Below are 19,148 nucleotides of genomic sequence, written 5' to 3' on the forward strand. Positions count from 1 at the left end.
TTAGAGAAATCATGTCACTTGTCCTGTAGAATTTCTTACTTCCTAGATCACTTCCTAGTATTTTTCCTCTTGGTGTTGTTTAAATGTTTCCTCTATCCTCTGTGCTGGTAATCTGATTTAAAAGCTTGATTATATTGAGTGCAATTTTTTAAGGCAAGAACCCTTTATATGTGGTATGTGCTACTTAATCAAATTACAAGGAGTTTTATTTTTGTCTGCCTCACTTTTGCTGACACTGAGAATGATCCGTAGGTTCAGGTATTGTTAGCCTAACGCATCCATTAGAAAGCTTCCCACCAACATTTTACTAAACGGTTTCAACATCCGTTGATAAATCATTTTCAGCTCTATTATTTCATTAGAAGGTAAAAAATCATTATTTTTTATTTCTATCATTCTTTAAGAATTTATTAGCTATATAAAAACTTCATTGGAAGATCCTGAATAGATGATCTGCCATAAGTTTTAAGAAGTCTAATTAGGAATCTATCATAATACTATAGCAGAAAAATGATGGTAGCTTGGATGACGAAACTGAAGTTATGAGAAGTAGTTCTGAAGAAAAGGTTGACAATTTGCTAATATATTAGCTGTAAGAGTGTATGTAAAAAGGAAAAATCAAGGATGCTCCTAACTTTTTGGCCTGAACAACTAGAATGGAGTTGCCATTTAGTGAGATGAAGGAATCTGGGAAAGGAGCACGTTTATGGTTTTAGGTGCTCTGAACTTGACATCCATATATTGAGTCTAGATTAGGGTTCTCTATTCAAATTCTAAGCCTAGAAACATTAACATCCGTCCAAAACCTCCTTTAGAGTACTTTTTATAATTAACCTTGTGGCTACTTCTCAATCTCAGATCAGTAAAAACACTACTGTTTTCTTTCTTGCTTCAAACCCAGGAAATTCATCTTGTTTTCTTTTCCTATCCCAAGGAAGAATGGCTGCAAAGATGCAATGTCAGCAATCTCTCCCCTCCCATACATATGCTTCATGTTCTCACCAATACATACACATACCTATTGCTTTTAAGGATTTTACTTCTAATCACTATGGAAAAATAGAAGTATAGCCTATTCCCGGGAGAGAAAGGAAGAGTGAGTTATCCCTCAATAAGGGATAGTTATCCCTCAATAAGGGATATCTCTCAATAAGTTAGACATATAGGGAAAAAATTAAAACTATAAAAGCAATGCAGAATGGATCAGTTACCTTGATAAGCTGGGTCACCTTAGGGGAATGAATGGCTCCTGGGTTTTAAGACTTAAAGGAAAGAGAGTAAGATGGCATCTAAAAGAAGAATGTGTTGAGAAAATGGAAGACCAAAAACCACAGAAACGAGTATTAGCAGGGTTCATCCAAAGCCTATCTGCAGAAGGGTCCTGGTTCAAGGAACTGAGCTGTCTGACCCAGTGGCAGGTACTGCTCCAAGGGGATGAGTTATTTGAATTGTAAAACTAAACTTCTTCTGAATTTATATTCACTAAGCACCTCTACCCTCTTATTCCTCTCATCCATTAAAATTCTATCACGCTATTGCAGCAATTCAGTCACATCTTCAAACTGTACTTCTAATTCTGGTCCTCTTGTTATTTCCACTGTCTCAGCAGTTACATTCTCCACTGAAGTCTTAAACTCCTCAAGGTCATCCATTAGGGTTGGAATCAACTGCTTCCAAACTGCTGATAATGTTGATATTTTGACCTCTTCTGATGAATCATGAATGTTCTTAATGACATCTAGGGTGAATCCTTTCCAGAATGCTTTAAATTTACCTTTCCCAGATCCATCTGAGGAATCACTATCTTTGGCAGCTATTGCCTTACATAATGTATTTCTTAAATAGTAAGACCTGAAAGCCGAAATTACAACTTGATCCATGGGCTGCAGAATGGATGTTGTGTTACTAGGTATGAAAACAATATTAATCTTGTTGTACATCTCCATCAGAGCTCTTGGGTGACCAGGTGCATTGTTGATGAGCAGTCATATTTTGAAAGGAATCTTTTTTTAATGATCAGTAGGTCTTAAGAGTGGGCTCAAAATATTCAGTAAACCATGTTGTAAACAGATGTGTTGTCATCCAGGCTTTGTTGTTCCATTTATAGAGCCCAGGCAGAGTAGAATGAGCATAATTCTTAAGGGCCCTAGGATTTTTGGAATGGTAAATGAGCACTAGCTTCAACTTAGTCATCAGCTGCATTAGACACTAACAAAAGAGAGTCAGCCTGTCCTCTGAAGCTTTGAAGCCAGACATTTATTTCTCTCTAGCTATGGAAGTCCTACATGGCATCTTCTTCCAAGAGAAGGCTGTTTCATCTACATTGAAAATCTGTTGTTTAGTATAGTCACCTTCATTAATGATCTCTGGATAACTTGCTGCAGCTTCTACATCTGCACTTGCTGCTTTCCCCTGGACTTTTATGTTATGGAGATGGCATCTTTCCTTACACCTCATAAACCAACATCCGCTAGCTTAAAAATTCTCTTCTGTAGTTTTCTCACCTCTCTCAGCTTTTACAGAATTGAAGAGAGTTAAGAGTCTTGTTCTGGATTGGGTTTTGGCTTAAGGGAGTGTTGTGGCTGTTCTGATCTACCCAGACCACGCGAACTTTCTCCGTATCAGCAATGAAGCTGTTTTTCCGTACCATTCATGTGTTCAGTGGAGTAGCACTTTTAATTTCCTTCAGGGACTTTTCTTTTGGATTCACAACTTGGCTAACTGACCCAAGAGGCCTAGCTTCCAGCATCTTGGTTTTTGACATGCCTTCCCCATGTGATTTTTCATCCTTTGCTCTTCCATAAAAATTGGTGTAATCAGCCGGTTAAGTTCAGTCCAACTGCTGGAACTGCACTGAATTCAGATCTTTCTGTCTATGAACATGGTATTGTCCTCCATTTATTTAGTTTTTTTTTTTAACTGTTGTTTTGGTCTTATACATCTATCATCGATTTATTCCTAGTTTTTTGTATTTTTAATTGCTTACACAGAAAGTAATTTTTAAAATATACATTATCTGTTTATTGCTGATATATAGGAACACAGTAAAATTTTAATACAAATAATAGATAGAATTTCACATTAAGAGATTAGGAAAAATATCTGATAATACCAAGCATTAGAAATGGAACAATGAAATCCCACTGTCTGCAAAAGTATAAACTGGTATAACTGCTTTGAAGATTTTGATATATTCTAGTAAATTTGAAGATGTGTATGAGCTACGAACCAGCAATTCAATTTCTGAGTATATATACCTAAAAAATCTCTAGAACATGTGTACAAAGAAATATTTATAAGAATGTTAACTGAAGTAGTTTGTAATAGTAAAAAAATCTTGAAATATTCTAAATGCTTATCAACAGGGGAATAGATTAATTTAATTATGGCTTATTCACACAATAAAACACTACAAAGGAGTAGAAATGAATGAATCTGAGCTACATGTATGAAAATGAGACTTAAATGAATATTCCAGTTAAGAATCACTACCCTAAATCAAAAACTTAATCAATCAATGTTTATTATACTTAAAGTGACTAGAGGGGGAATGAAGCACCATTATTTCCTTCAACTTAGAGGAGTAAATGTGGGTCCTCATAAGAAGCTGTTCCTGCAAGTGTCAGGAACCATGTGAATCCTAGAGAAGTGAGTGGGGATAAATGCAGAGAGTGAGGGAATAATGGGAATAATGTATGCAATTAAATTTTGGGCGTAGGCAAGAAATGATGATAGCCTGGATTAGAGTGTTGTCAATGAGAGAAGTGGATAGAGTAAAGAAATATTTAGAAGATAAAAATCATCTGGTGTGGGGGATGGACTGGAAAATGAGAGGTGATGGGGAGAAGTGTCAGAATCTCAATGGGGACATAATACAATAGAAGCAGAAGTCAAGAAAGGAGGTACAAGAGAAAAAAAATAAATGTAGTAAATCCAAGACAGTAAATCCAAGACATAAGACTTAAGTGCAAGGAGTGAAAAGGATAAAGGACAAAGTGATGTAAGAAGCTAGAAAAGTCCTTTAGGAATATATCAGTATCATATAAAATAAAGCTGAACTGTGGAAAAAATGGTTAAAGTCATACCACATGTGCATTTAACTTCCATGAATATAGCCATATGCCCTGGAGGGAAGGGGGAGGTAAGAAATAATATGAGCAGCAACCAACCACTGTATTCAAAAGTATGTATATTCAGGTGAGTTAGTTATGGTAAAAGTTGAGCAGCTGAAATCAAGAGGCTCTGGACAATGATTTAAAGAAAACAGAAGTCTATATTCCTTTAAAAAAAAAAAATCTAGAGCTCTCCAAAGTCATCCACTGACATTTATTTATACACAATCCTTATGTCTCTGAGAGCTGTCTCTAAATGAACCAAGTTTCTGTATAACCATTCTCCTATTGCAGAATGATGTGAAAGTGGACTCAAATATGTAAAGGATATTAAAGAGGTAGAAAAGGTAGGCTATCATACTCTGCATGATGGTGGCATGTAAAGGAATTTGGAAGAGTTTGAAAGTAATGCAGTATAAAAGTGGAGATTCTTGCATATATATTTATTCATCAGTGTTATCAAGACAGATATTAAGATAATCTTTTATTAAGGATAAAATCATTCTCATCAAGAATAGACTGAAAATGCAGTTTTTTATGCTTCTATATGTTATTTGCAAAGTAGACAAATATACTTTTATAGAAAAGTGACTTTAGTAAAAGATAACTAAAAAATTCTCACAAATCCTACATCTTCACATTCTCCTGTATAATATCTGTTAAAGTAAAATAAGTCTTTCCTTGTATTTTGTTTGACATTATAAATAAATAATGAAGAACCATGGTAAATTGTTCCACAGTCTATTAAAAATTAAAAGCTTCCCATGACTCTTTTTTTCTGGACAAAAGATTAGAAAGGTTACAAATAGAAGCCTGGAAAAAAACATTACACTGAAGATGACAGACACATCATTTTTCAATGAGTATCAAATACTTCAATGAAGGTTTAACTATTCAAATCTCCAGAGATAATCCATCAACAGACTTTCCATGTAGGGACAGCAGTGACATAGGTGGTAATAATAAAGTAATAATAAAGTAATAATATTTACTGTTAAATAAACTCCTCCCTAATGAAGGTAAACTTACGAAGAATGGATATTCAAAATATATATTGAGTTCTTTGGAAGAGGAGGGACAAATCTTCCTGTTAAGCATGTTAAAGACAAAAAATATGGGTTAAAAAGTTAATTGCCTTTTAAGAGGAGCCTGATTTAGAGGGAACTAGTAACCAGAAGAGACCTCAGAGGTCTTTTAGTCCTCTTATTTATCCTCTGCAAGCTGTAAGCAACATCTCAAATTGCTGACTACCTTCCTCTTTTAGAAACTGTTGCCACTTACATGTCTATGATTTTGAACTTTCTAATTCTTCTTACTTCCCTGGATACCTGAATGACAGACATAGCTACATATTTATATTTAAAATACAACAGTGAATAAAAATTGACCCACGTATCCAACAGGCTTACAGTCTAATGCAGCAGACACACAGGTAAATTAACAACTATGATGCTCTGAATGGGATATGTCCAAATAAGGGGCATCAAAAATTGGCTAGAGGAGGAGGAATTAGCTAGGTAGTGGAAAGGAATGTTTCAGGGAGCAGTAGCTACCAAAGTCAAGGGGAAATGAAAAGATCAAGACTGCATATGATAATTCTGTCAACAAATACTTAATAAATATCTACTACATACTAGGCACATAACTTGGAGCTGGGCATTCAAAAGTAAGCAAAATAGGAATGAACTTCTTCCTTTACACTGAGAGTGGAAAACAGACATTAACCAAATAATTACACTATTTCAGGTATAATTATAACTTGAGGAAGTCCTGAGAAGACAAGGAAGATGGTTCCATCCTGGTGTGAGAATTTATCCCCTGAAGGTAGGAATCAGACTGGGAAAGCTTCTGTGGGAAACAATCCTTGAGCTGGCATCTAAAAGATGAGTGAGTAGGAGTTGTCTAAGGAAAAAGGGAAAAAATTGATTCAAGGAAGAGTGTGATACAAATGAGGCAAAAAAAATAAATAAATAAAAAATAAAAAAAAAAAAGAAGTAGGCAAAGAATAGATAAGATACTGCAAAGTCTTGAAAGCTACATTAAAGATTTCGGTCTTTATCCTAAAAGTATGGTAAACCACCAACAGAAGAATTTTAATCTGCATTTGTATCACAGATTTGCATTTATGATCACGTTTGACTCCAGACTGCAGGATAAACTGAAAAACATCAGGAATAGATGTGGGTAGACCAGCTGGTAGTCTATCCACTCAGTCAACAAACACTGAGTGCCTACTATGTGCAAGCACACTTTGTGTGTTGGATACATAGGAATAAATAAATTAAAGTCCTTAACCTCATGAAATTTATACTCTAGTAAGGTGAAATAGGTAACAGACAAGCAAATACTCAGTCTACAAAATCATGCAGTGATAAGTGCTATGAAGGAAAATAAAACATTGTCAAAGTAATAAATGAGGAAGAATGCTATTTTAACACATGGTATTGTAAATCTAAGCAAGAAATGATGACAGCTTGAATAAGGTGACAGTAGTGAGATAAGTGGGTGGAATGAAAAGCTATTTAGGAGGTAAAAAAATATATATGGTTTTGGGGATGGACTAGAAATACTGGATGATGGGGAACAGTGTCAAAGATGCTTGTAGATTAGTGACTATATGCATGCTACTTAGGGAAAGTATAGCAAGGTAAAAGTCTAGTTAAGTTTTAAAGGACTATAACATTTAATAGCTGAGGTGAAGAAAATGAACATCCATAAGAAATAGGAAAGATGGATTTAGTTAAGTCCACAAGCCAGGGAGGTAGATGGAAAATACAGTGAATGTGAAATTGCAGGAGTTAAGAGAGGAGTCAACAGCATCAAATGCTGCTAAAAGATCAGGTACAGTAAAGACTAATAATACCTACTGGATTATGATGGTTATTTTGATGTTATGAGTGGGGGGCAGGAAGGAGAGTAAACATTAGCTTACCTTGAAGACTGAGTGAAAAATGATGAAATGGAGATATCAAGACCAGACAATTCTTTAAATTGTTAAAGGGAAAAAACTGGAGACAGGTAATAGCTGGAAGGAGATGCAGGAATCTAAGTAAGGTTTAGTGTTTCTTTCTTTTTGGTTTTCAGATTAGAGAGGCACAGCTCACAAAGGTATTGGCAAGAGGGCAGAGCTACAAATACAGAAGACTGACGGGTCTGTACTAAGACAGGTAGGATGTACAGGTTGGAAAGAAATGGGACATTCAGAAGGTATAAACTACAAAATCTACAAGTATAATCTACAAAATTGGATTTGAAAGGTGAGTGAAGGGAGGAGTTTAATATGATTCTCACGTTCATGGCTTTGGTAACTATATATTGTTTTAATACTCACAAAGTAGGGCACAAAGTAGTAAAAATGGCTAGGGCTTAAAAAAAAGAAAAAAGGGGTAAAGAACTATGAGAAGGAAAGAAAGATGAGCTCAACTTTACGAAGTAAATTTGAGGTTATGTTTGATACTCAAGGGGAAATACTCAGTAGGCAGTTAGATATTCAGGGTTCAGACTCAGATGATGGAGCTCATTCGTATGCAGGTAGTAGGTAAAGCCAAATGTTTTCATGCCTTCACCCAGGGAAAGTACATTAAGGAAGGAAAATAAGGAAGAACAGAGTAAGGTTCAGTACAGAGCTCTGGGGATCCTCTAAGGTATAACAGAGTTTTCAAGAAATTCATATCCATTTAAGTCTACTAATGTTTTCCATCCTAACTTCTGAAATTTCAAGAGAAACATCTTGTACTTATATATTTCTTAAAGCTGACAAACATGCAGAAAACCAAACTGAATCTCTCAAATAATGACACTATTGATTACTGTATTTTAGTAATATGTATTATGATAAAATATTTTAAAATTCTTGTTAGTACTCTATACAGTCCTTGAGGAGCTCTCAACCCATAACATGGTATATACCAGGAGGCAGGAAACTATGGTCCATGGACCAAATCTGCCCCAATGCCTGTTTCTGTAAACAAAGTTTTACTGGAACACAGTCACATTTTACATACTGGCTGGCTGTTGCTGCTTTTTTGATAAAATGTTGAGTAGCAACAGAGACCTTATGGCCTGCAAAGCCTAAAATGTGTATTATTTTTACAGAAAAAGTTTACAATCCTTGCCACAAAGTAGATTTAAGCCTGCAGAAAATATTATTTCCTCAGGGAGATAATATTATCTCATGGGGTTTGAGCAGGTTTCACAGGGAATATTTAAGGATAATTAAAAGCTCACCAAGAATAGGAAAGAAGAAAAATATCACATATAAAGGCACAGAACGAGAGAATACTGTATTTCAGGAAAACAGGAACAAGCACAGTCCATCTAGTATGTAGGATATTGGGGATGTGGCAAGTGAAAGAATGGCAGGGAATACTTTCACTGATTGACTTCCCCTGCCTATGCTGCCAGGCTCATGTGCACAAGGAGTAAAATCTACAATTTTAAGGCTATACTCTAAAGAAAATATAATTAGAAAATGCAGTTAAGCTGGTAAAATAGATTAAGTTATCCTGTCAGGAGTCTGAACTCGATACTACTCTGAATTGGAAGGTTATCATTTATCAAAAATTAAAATACTAAGGTTTACGAATGCGTTATTTTTTGAAATTAGAATAGATTCGGTGTTTTCCTTTTAATGTTCTGATTTGTATTCTGACATGATTTTCTGAATGAGAGAACGAAGAGTAAGATCACACACCTTACCCCAATGCAGAACTGCATATAATTCCAAGTATTCAAAAGGACATTATGTTGCCCATTTGAATGTCATGCAACTTATCATCTGTCAAAGAAGGGGAAAAAAGGCTGAGCAACCTAGCTGTAGGAAATAGTTTGCAGCTGGAAATTGTTAGTCAAGGGAATGTCATGATCTTGTATGGGTTTTAGAAAGCTTAACTCCACTGACAGGAAGGGAAGATGGCCTGAAGTATAAGAGATATAATAGGTATAACAGTCTAGAAGCCAGTGACCAGCGGACTTGAAAGACAAAGTTTAGAGAAGAAGCACAGAGGAAGGAAACGGGTTCAGTACGTACTAAGGAAAGACAGAATTGCTGATGAGAGTTGTAGAGGACTATAAAGTTTGCAGGATAGAAGACTGAATGGAGCTGTGTTAAGGGAATCCCTAATCATTGATTAGGGAATATATGAAGCAGAGAAAGAAATCTAGAGGGAAAAATGCACTATTTCAGATATTTATTGGAACACCAATATTAGATATTAGATATTTTAGATAAGTTGACTTGAGGAGCCTTTTAACATTCAAGTGTATCTCTTCAGTAGGCAACTGAAAATATAGTGCTGAACATTTGAAAAGAGGTTTGCTCAGAAGACATGAGATTTGGAAGTGGTAGTGGTTGAAACCATAGAAATGGATGAAATTTCTTCAGGGGTAGGCATAGGTGTGAAGGGAACTAAATAAATAGGAGAAAAGACCGATGAAAATTCCATATTTAATGGGCAGGCAGAGTGAGAATAGCCAAGACAGGAACAAGAAAATAAGATAAAAGTGATTGCAGGGGTCAAGTGTATAGTTTCACAAAAAGGAAAACAGCTTATTACACAGAATAAAGAGCCAAGTTGTTGAGATAAATGCATAAGATCTTCCGGTGACAAAGTACAAGATAATGCACTGAGAGATACAGCAGCTAATTGTTCATAATGTTTATGTTTAATAAAATGTTTCTAAGGTATAATAAAAAGCCATGAGATATAAAAACAGTGCTTGGAATATAGGAAGTAATCAATTGTTGGTAGCTATTACTAAAATCATTTTCACCAGGAAGAAAACAGCAAATCCAGCAACTTTGCTGCTGGAGCCAAAAAGGCCAACAATTTTTAAATATCAAGAAGGACACAAAGCATGAAATACCTTTATATAAAACTAGAGTACATCTTAACTGGAACCATTGTGTGGAATTATAAGATAAAAAAGGGAATTAAAATACAACACAACAAAACATAATTGGATCTTCAGTTTGAGAAAGAAAAACTATTGTTAAGGGTCTATGCAAGATTTCTACTACCATCCAAGAAAAAAGGGGAACTGACCAGCAGATGGAGCCCTTCAGAATGTGAGTAGGCAAAACTCCCTATAGTAAAAAAGGATGACTCATTAGGATGTCTAAATGTTATTCCCTAAAGATACTTAGCTCCCTCTGTTTTAATCACCATATAACTTTATTAGTAGCAAAGTTTCTGACATACCTTAACTCTAAGAAAACCCAGGATTCTTTCACTTATGGTCACTACTTTGAAAAATATAAATCACGTCAAGTTTTTGTGATTGCTCCTAAACTTTTTTGCCCTTAGATGAACTACTAAATATCTAGATCTATACCTGAAAGAAAATCAGAACTACCAGGTGATTACAAAAAAAAAAGGCAATTACTAAAATGGGAAGTAGAGTTCAATCTTATTTTGTAAGTAACAACTACATTCATCTGTCTCTGTATGTTTATTAGGAGCTCCTAAAATGTTAAAATGAATATAAAACAATGAATTAATCAGAAGATTCAACTGGGGAACTTTCAGAACCTATGTTTATGGATTAAAACAAAAGGATGGATATCACTATTATATGGTTTTAGATGACAGTGTCCACAACCCAGACTCACATTGTCTCAACAGGACTTGTTTGTTCAAGTTTTGCCCATAACCAGAAGGTACAGATCCAACTTTTATGATTTTATGGCATATCTAGAATTAACACCACAATTCACTGATTTTTCCTGTCCCTTCCCTATATTGCCAAGTTCATGTGCTCAGGGTGTAAAACCTGTAATTTTAATGCTATACTCTAAGGAAAACATTTTTAATTTGTAAAATCACTGTGAAAAAACAAAACAATACAAAAATCCCACAGATATCAATGTACTCCAAAGTCAAATACAAAGGATTTTTACTTACCTAATTTGAGCATAAGACTCTATTTTTACAGTTACCCTACAACACAACTACAAATAAACAAATATATTAACAAAGCCAAGGATTTTGTGGCATCTAGTCTGTAGGCAAGCCTATTTACGTAGCTTGACTATATGAGAGCACCCATACACAAAAATTAGAAGTAAATTAGATGACTCTAGCTTACAAGATAAAACAGCTGTCATGTTCCCCTGTAACAGCCCTTAGGTCAGGGAAACCAAAATACTAAAGTAGGCACAAAATCTTTAAATCTTTACTTTTCCATCTGGGACACTTACCTACTTTGTATCAGAGAGGTGGCACAATGCCTGATGACGTAATGAGTGACTCATATATCATAAGAGCTACATCACCAAAATATCCAAATGGTAAATCATGTGGCTTCAGTATGTGTATGTTGAACATCTTATTACCTAATGATGTTGGTTAAATGGGACAGATCCTGAAAATTTAGCAATCTGTTCCAGAAAGCGCAAAATTAATAAATCTTATTCCTTATAAAAGTGGCTTGGCTCAGATTTTCAATTCTAAGTTTGAATTCCTGGGAGATATTTAACAATAACAACAAATCCAATTTCAAAGAAACTTAAGTTTTTCAATACCCTATGAAATAAAAAAGACAAAAACGGAATAATTATAAAATTCTATTATTCTATGGATGGTACGAGTAGAAAAATCTTTGCATGTTGGAGAGTTTATCAAGAGTATTGATGCTCAGAAGGACTGATTTCCCTAGCGTTACAGAGCTTCTGGGTAGCAATCACGGTATGGCATTCCACTCCAAACTCCAAAAAATCAAGCTGAAAAAGCTACATACTGCTCCTCTTGTTGTAAGCACCAAGAATTTGAATGCACACTGGGAAAGGAACCCAGCAGTTTGCAAGTCTCTGTACGCATCAAAGGATTACTGAATGTCTGGGATCTTACTTCACTCCAGCATCCAAATGACCTCTACTAAAAAATCTCAGAAACATCACTTTTTGGAGCCAGATTCTCCATCTGCTCTGTCAGAGCCAAAGGGAGGATCAGATACAAGACCTACCATCATCTTTGGCATTAAACTCAAGCTCAACGTAGGATGTGTTCAGGTTGCTGTGGGTCCTGTTCTACTGCCCATTCGTGGGACAGTGCCCCATGCTTCCTAGAGATCATGACTCCCCTCGTGACAGCGCGCCCGGCGGGAGTTTCGCTTGGAGGCTGTAGGAGCGACACCCCACCCCCTTCTCTAGCTCTCGCCCTGGGAGGCCCTTCCAGACCAAGGCCTCCACTAGGACCACTCACTCGACGCCTGCTCACCGGTGAGGGTAGCGGGGAGCCCGGCTTCCGCTAAGCCTTTAGGGGAGTGAAAGGGGTTCCTCGCCAGGGGCAGAATAGGAGGAGCCAGAGGCCGCCGGGCCCCTCCCCCAGTGGGCTTACCCTCCGCCGCCTCCTACACGCTGCAGCCGCCCCGCTTCCTTGCGGAGAAGCCCGAAGCACTGCGTCCAGCAGCAGTTCCCCATTGCATGCCGCCTAGGCGCCGCCGCTCCTCCTCCTCCTCCTCCCGCTCAAAGCCCAAACCGAGGCCCGGCAGCCGCATCCGCGCGGCACGAGCCGAATGGAGGTTCTGGTACCAAGGGCGGGCCGGCAGGAGCGCGGCGGCGTCAGGAACTGGGGCGACGAGAGGGACAGGAGCCAGGAACAAAGGCAGCGGTTACTCCAGCGGCCGCCGAGTCGCCGCCGCGCCAGTGAGGAGGGCCGGGCTGCGGGCTCTGGACTCCCTCGCGGTCCTCATGGCCCCTCGCTCGCCTCAGGCCCCTAGCCCAGCTCGAGTGACCGCCTCCTGCCGCTGAAGGAGACCAGTCCCAGCGAGTCGCCCGCCCAGGCCCCGCCCTCCCGCGCACCTAGGTCTGCGCCTCGCCGCCGACGCCGCCACACCCCCTACCTCTCCCGGGCTCCAATAGGTCGCTCCCTCGGCCGCTCCGCCTCCTCCGGCGAGCGGCTCTGACGTCAATTCCGGCAGCTCCCGAGTACGAACCCTCTGCCTTGCACGGAGCTTATTTCCTGGGTGTGGAAGTTTGTTTTACTGGACCGTGACCTACCTGGGAAATCTTTTATCCTTGCAGTTTCCCCGCTATGGGTCTGGAGTGTCTCCCACACAGTTTTCGAACTTTGCCCAAAGCCTTGTGAGCGGCTTACCTAGAGCCTCAGGCCAGGAGTCGTCAAATGTGAAGGGGGCACTTCTCTGTGAGGTGTGTGCTTAGGTTTTGTTTATATTACATCATAAGTGGGAAATAGAGCCAAGGAACTGATTGTGGTTGTTTTGAAGAAACAAGAATTTTTTATTTTCTGGTGTCTAGTTTGCGTTTCAGTCTCCATACTGTCAACATTGTGGAGAAATTAATTAACGGTGCCTTACTGACGTTTTGTTTTGTTTAAAATCAGGTTTTCAGATATTCGGAGAGGCAGCTGGGGTCCGGAGGAAATGTTAGAAGGATAAGGTTTTTTCAAGGACACTAGCCTTGCTAATCGAAGTGTGCTTCCCAGAACTGTGGTAGATGGGAAACGACAGCTACTATGAGAGAGTTTGCGGCACCCTCTTCAAGTTTTCCTTTAAAACAGGTTTTGTCTGCAGTTGGCCTTAAAATCGGATATAAGGCGTGGCTTAGTAAACACCTGGTCTAGTAGGTAGGATGCTTTAATACTAACCACACATGTCAATTTTTAGCCTGTTTTGATTTACCTAGGAAAATTGTTATATTTTAGAAAATTGTTATTCATGATAAAATATTCTTTGACCTCATTTTTTTGCTTCCTGAATTCTAGACCGACCCAGGTTTCAGTCTTAGCCCTGCTTCTTAACTAATTTTGACCTTATTTGAGTCTTAGTAGTTTTTTTGTAATCGAGTGCATGAGGATATATTTGTCCCAATAGTCTTCCATCAGTGAATTCTGGTGGAATGCCTGAATAACTTCCTGAATAATGGCTGTATTTTCTTTCTCAACTTCAGCCCCTGAAATCAAACAAATATATTTATAAAATAGTCTTTAAAATTCAACTCAAAATGTTTAAAAAACTAAGTATTCAGTGTATGGAATACTACTTAGCAACAAAAAGGAACATATTAATACACATACCTTAAATGAATCTGTAGGATATTATACTGAATGGATACAATATCACTTCCCCAACCCTCCATTTGGGCATGGGTATCAGTAAAGACAACAGACAAGTGTATTCTGATAAGATTTATGCATTTAACTAATCACAGCTAGAGAATTCATTTATATGACAATTGCCCAGGCAGGATACTTGATTTACCAGTAAGAGACACAAATAGATTGTTCACATTAGTGGCCATTTACTGTCAGCCTGCTAGAGAGACCCTCCCCCCCACCTTCCAGGTAGCAGGATGTTTCTCTGTCTTCCCCATCCCTTTCAAAGTTCTTTTCTCTATTGTAGTTTATTCTGAAGTGAAAGAAGTTTTTCTCATAGTTACTTGGAGTTCATCAGGATGCAATCTGCTCCTTGAACTGTCTTTTGGATTATGTGATTCCAAATTTGAATCTCTTTTTGCTCAGAACCTCTTCTTTATTGGTTATTAATCACTTTTTGTTGTTTTGATATCAGTTGCTACCATCATGTTGTACTGGGGGCTGGAGGGTCCCTGCTAGGGGAAGAACTCTGTGCCCTCCATTATCACACTGGACTAAACATAGATCTAAACTTATCTTTTTAATTCATTGGAGCATAGTTTAAATTGCCAAAATTTATACAGGATATTAGATATGACCACTACAACATGGAGAAAATGAGATAGTAATGAAATTTACCTTATGTGTTTGTTGTCAGTTTAAATGACTAAGCATTTAGTCAAATGCTTGATGTAATATAAAAGTAAGTGCTTATTATAATATAATTCCTATTATGTACTATGTATTATGCTATAATTACCTATAATACCATGAGTGTAATATAATTATTAGCTGTTACTATCCACATACTGAAGAAAATTTTTATCAGCAAGTTTTTCTTTGTAGCTGCATCCTTGGCATCCTGTGATAACTAGCTTTTTCAAAATTCTACCTCTTAGACCTGCACTCAGGCATACTCCACACAAATTACTTGAAGTCAGGCCCTAAGGCAGTATGGCCAATGTAGAGGAATGAATTCTGTAAATCTCAGGCCTTGTTTGTCCCATGGTCTGCCTCTTTCCAGGATGATTGAAAGTGAGAATACCCACTGGCTTATGGAGAGACTTCATCCACTACCAACTAGAAGTGTTTGTCTTGGGAACCCAAATAGAACAATCTCATCATAACGCGATCATCCAGTATCATTATGGTTCCTAAAGTCTTGTTATTCAGTACTAACTGTCTGAAAGACCAACAGTCCAGTCCAAGTTTAACTTAATCCAGCATTGCCTAGTTCTTCTGTATATATTTACTTTCATTATAAAGTGAAAATGTAGGCGTGTTAAACCTACTTTCAGCTGCTGATTGCTCAATAATGGCTTGAAAAGCTCATATTTTCATAAAAATAAGTCCTAACATTTTGCCACCACATCACAGCTTCTCTTAATACTTAACAAACATTTCTCCAAAAAAAGTCCAAGTGAACTAACTCTGCCTACAGAGAAAACAGCCTTTGCATTATCATATAGAGTCGTGTAGCTCCTCAAAATGACTGTTCTTAAGTATCTTTATTTCTGCAGTGGTCTTTTACTTTCCACTTCCATAGCTAAATAGGTAAATGGACCATTTAAGTGATTTTTCAAGAAAAAGGGATGCAAAGATGTGTACTTAAAGATAAAAGGGAAAGTAAAAGGGGAAATTAACTTTTGGCCGGTTCAGCAGTGCCCCATTTATTCTGGGGTATGTGATGAAATTCGTTAGTTGGTTCAGTATCACTGAGTACTATACACACTGAGTGATTTGCTTTCTTCTTTGCTCATCCATCATTTACATTTCACAAAGAGGGATTAACAAGAACTGTTACGTGATTAATATGAGATGCTTACAGTGAGTAGAGTTTGTTTCAGTTCTCTCCTGCCTGTTCAGAAACTGCATTAGTAATTTAAGCAGGGAAAATTTAACAGAAGGAATCATTAAGTAGGTAGGTGGTGGTTAATGCTAGAAGGAAACTCGAAGTTCTAATAGATGTAGCTACTACAGGAAGCAGCCACCAGCCTGGGACTGAGGAAAAGTGAACAGGGAAGGAATCTAGACATTAAGAGGAAGACCATACAAGGAGTTATTCAGACCTCTGAGAAGACAGTGTGGATTCCACAGAAACATTCTACCCATCCATGTGGTAACAGAAGAAGATGGAAAGCTGTCTCTGCCCATGAACCCACTTCCGTGGACTAGGGGGCACTCACCACTAAAGTAGGAGGGCTGTGGCCATTGTGGTAAACACTGCCAGGATGCCTTCCTGCTGATCCACTTGCCACTATATGGAGAATAGAACAGAAAAAGAGTAAATTACTTCCTCCAGCCTTATAGTGTCCCTCTAGCACCCTAATTGGAAGATACCAAACAGAACCTGCCAGCAAAGGGCAAAGGTAGTCTGCAAAATCCAATTGTAGAATCAAAAAACAGTGCAAAGAAGGGTAGGAGATAAAGGAGAGGTTTGTTATTATTGATGTGATCTGGGTTTAGGGGGAAAAAAAGAGCCTGTCTTCTTTAGAGTTAAGGAGTTAGAGTTTACAACAACCTCAGAGACTTGGAATGCCAGGCCAAGAAGTCAATATAAAAAGTGGTTTTGAGACAGTGATGCCCTTGAGATTTCTTGCAAAGCAAAAACAAATTCACTTTGGGGGAGGTATAACTTCCATCTAGGTTGCAGATAGATGTAAAACTACGCTGAAAATGAACCTGCAATCACATATTACAAACTACCAGGACACAGGAATAGCAGAGAAAAAAAAAAGAATCTTACAGAATAAATGTAATAAAGCAATCAGATAAACACTATAAAATATGTATGTTTAAAACAGTTAATGTCATAAAAAGGCAAGGAAATACAAGATAATAGTTAATTGAAACAACTATTAGAAATGAAAAAGACACTAAAACATTAGTGGAGAAATTTCAGCTTTTAGTTAAGATGTAGAAGAACATGAAAGACAAGTGGTAGCAAGGAAAACCTCAACAAAAGTAAACTCCTATCTCTATGATGTCAGCAAGGAGTGAAGAATGAAAGTCTTGAGGAACTAATTTTCAAATAGAAATGAGGCATTCATAAATGAACAGAGAATCTCAGCGATTTTCCACTTGGGAGTAGGCACCTGGTCTAAATATGGGTAGATGGAGAATTGGTCTGTCAAAGATGGAGATGAGAAGAAACCAACCAAGGGTGTACTTGTAGGATGCACAGGAATCTGGAAGAGGACTGTAGTAGATTGAGTTTTTAAAAAATGTTTTCAACAATATCTTCTATCCTATAGAATCTTTTCCTGCAATGTGACAGTGACATTCCTTCCATGGAGTGGTAGTGTTCATGGTCCCTGCCTTGAATCTGGTCAAGTTTGTGACAGTGGTGGAAATAATGATATGTGAATTCTGAGGCTAAGTTATAAAAGGGACTATAGCTTCTTAGCTAGCACTCTGGAAGACATGACTTTGCAAGTCTGACTGCAGTGTAAGGAGTCCAAAGATGCTATGGTGTGAAGAAAGATCATATGGAGGTGTTCTGGATATCCCAAGCTGAGTTCTCAGCCAACAGTCTGCATCAACCAGCAATCTTGTGTTTGGAGCCACCTCTAGAAGATTCCTGCTTCCTGGAGGCAGGCTACCCTCCAGCCTAATTCACATTTTCCCTGAACATAATAAAATGTTTGTTTTCACTTCAAATTTTATTGTTTTGTTTCTATTTGAATGCCTTTATTTCAAATGTTTGAACTGCTAAATTTGGGATAATGCGTGATGGAGCAATAGGCCACCAGAGTAAGCTCTAGATTTGAAAATAAAAGTACCCATTTTGACAGTTCTCCCCTCCCTACATACCAGTTACACCCAAATATTTCCATGAAAGCAGCAGTTGGAGTAAAGGCTGGAAAATAGGTATAAAATAGATATCCTCTACATCCTCACAATGCTTGGATTCTGGGCCTTATCAGAGTTGAATCTAAAAATGAGCCAAAATTATCTGAAAGTACCAAACCTTCTCCCAACTCAAATACTAAAAAGAAAAAAAAAAAAAGGCACAAGAGTTAATGTGTTGGGAGTAAGGCTAATTATGAGTGAATTAAAGCTGGAAAAAAAAAAAAAAGAAGAAGAAACAACAACAACAAAAAGTGTGACTTGACTCTGTTCAACATAACTCTTGGAATAATACGAATAATCATCCTCATCCTAACTGAGGAAAGGGCTTGTACTCTCTGGGATAATCAAAGCAAAACAAATTATATTTCAGTTTTGTTGTTTTACGTAAATATCTTTAAGTTAATTTTTTAATGGACATAAAAATAAGCAGAAAAGTAGGACCATAATCAAGAAAAATACAGTCAATAAAAGCAGTCCTAGAGATGACTCACTTATTCAACTTGTAGACAGAAACTTTAACACAACTATTATAAATATATGAAAGCATGTATAAGAAAGCATGAATATAGTAGGTAAAAATATGTAGTATTTCAGGAAAGAAAGAAAAACATTAAGAAGAAAATAAATTTTAGAACAAAAAATTGTATTGAAAAATACAATATCAGAAAAACATTTAAAGTATCAACTGAGCTTAACAGCAAATTTGATAATGTAGAAGAAAGGATTAGTGAACTTGAAAACAGTTCTATAGAAATTAATGTGGATTGGAAAAAAAAAGATTGGGGAAAAAAAATCAGATTCTCAGCAGCCTGTGAGTTAATATCAGGTGGTTCAACCATATTTGTGTTTGAGTTCCAAAAGAGGGGAAAAGAGAGAAGTGCTTAAAAAACAGTATTTGAAGAAGAAGTAATAACAAAAAATTATTTACATTTGGTGAAAAACATCAAATCACATATCCAAAAGAACTCAATAAACTCTAATCAAGATAAATACAAAGAAACCACATGTAAGCATACTGTGGTCAAATTGCTGAAAACCAAAGATAAAAAGAAAATCTCAAAACAAAAAGAAAAAAGAAAAAAGCCCAAACCCA

The 19,148-nt window shown here is 37.3% G+C and overlaps 1 protein-coding gene and 1 long non-coding RNA gene across 2 annotated transcripts in view; one reads left to right on the top strand and one right to left on the bottom strand.

The window, feature by feature from the left end:
- The window catches only part of AP1AR (adaptor related protein complex 1 associated regulatory protein), a 32,013-nt gene extending 19,143 nt beyond the window's left edge, over positions 1–12,870 (bottom strand). The window contains exon 1 of the mRNA XM_010953689.3: positions 12,449–12,870. Coding sequence (XP_010951991.1) covers positions 12,449–12,531 — 83 coding nt within the window. The 5' untranslated portion in view covers positions 12,532–12,870. The remainder of the gene's footprint in view (positions 1–12,448) is intronic.
- Positions 12,871–13,064: 194 nt separating this feature from the next.
- On the top strand, positions 13,065–18,281 carry LOC123616501 (uncharacterized). The gene is made up of 2 exons (XR_006724519.2): positions 13,065–13,260; positions 17,458–18,281. It is a non-coding gene; the product is annotated as an uncharacterized LOC123616501 (long non-coding RNA).
- The last annotated feature ends 867 nt before the right edge of the window (positions 18,282–19,148 follow it).

This window comes from Camelus bactrianus, chromosome 2 (assembly GCF_048773025.1).
Source record: "Camelus bactrianus isolate YW-2024 breed Bactrian camel chromosome 2, ASM4877302v1, whole genome shotgun sequence".
NCBI classification, from domain to species: Eukaryota; Metazoa; Chordata; class Mammalia; order Artiodactyla; family Camelidae; genus Camelus; species Camelus bactrianus.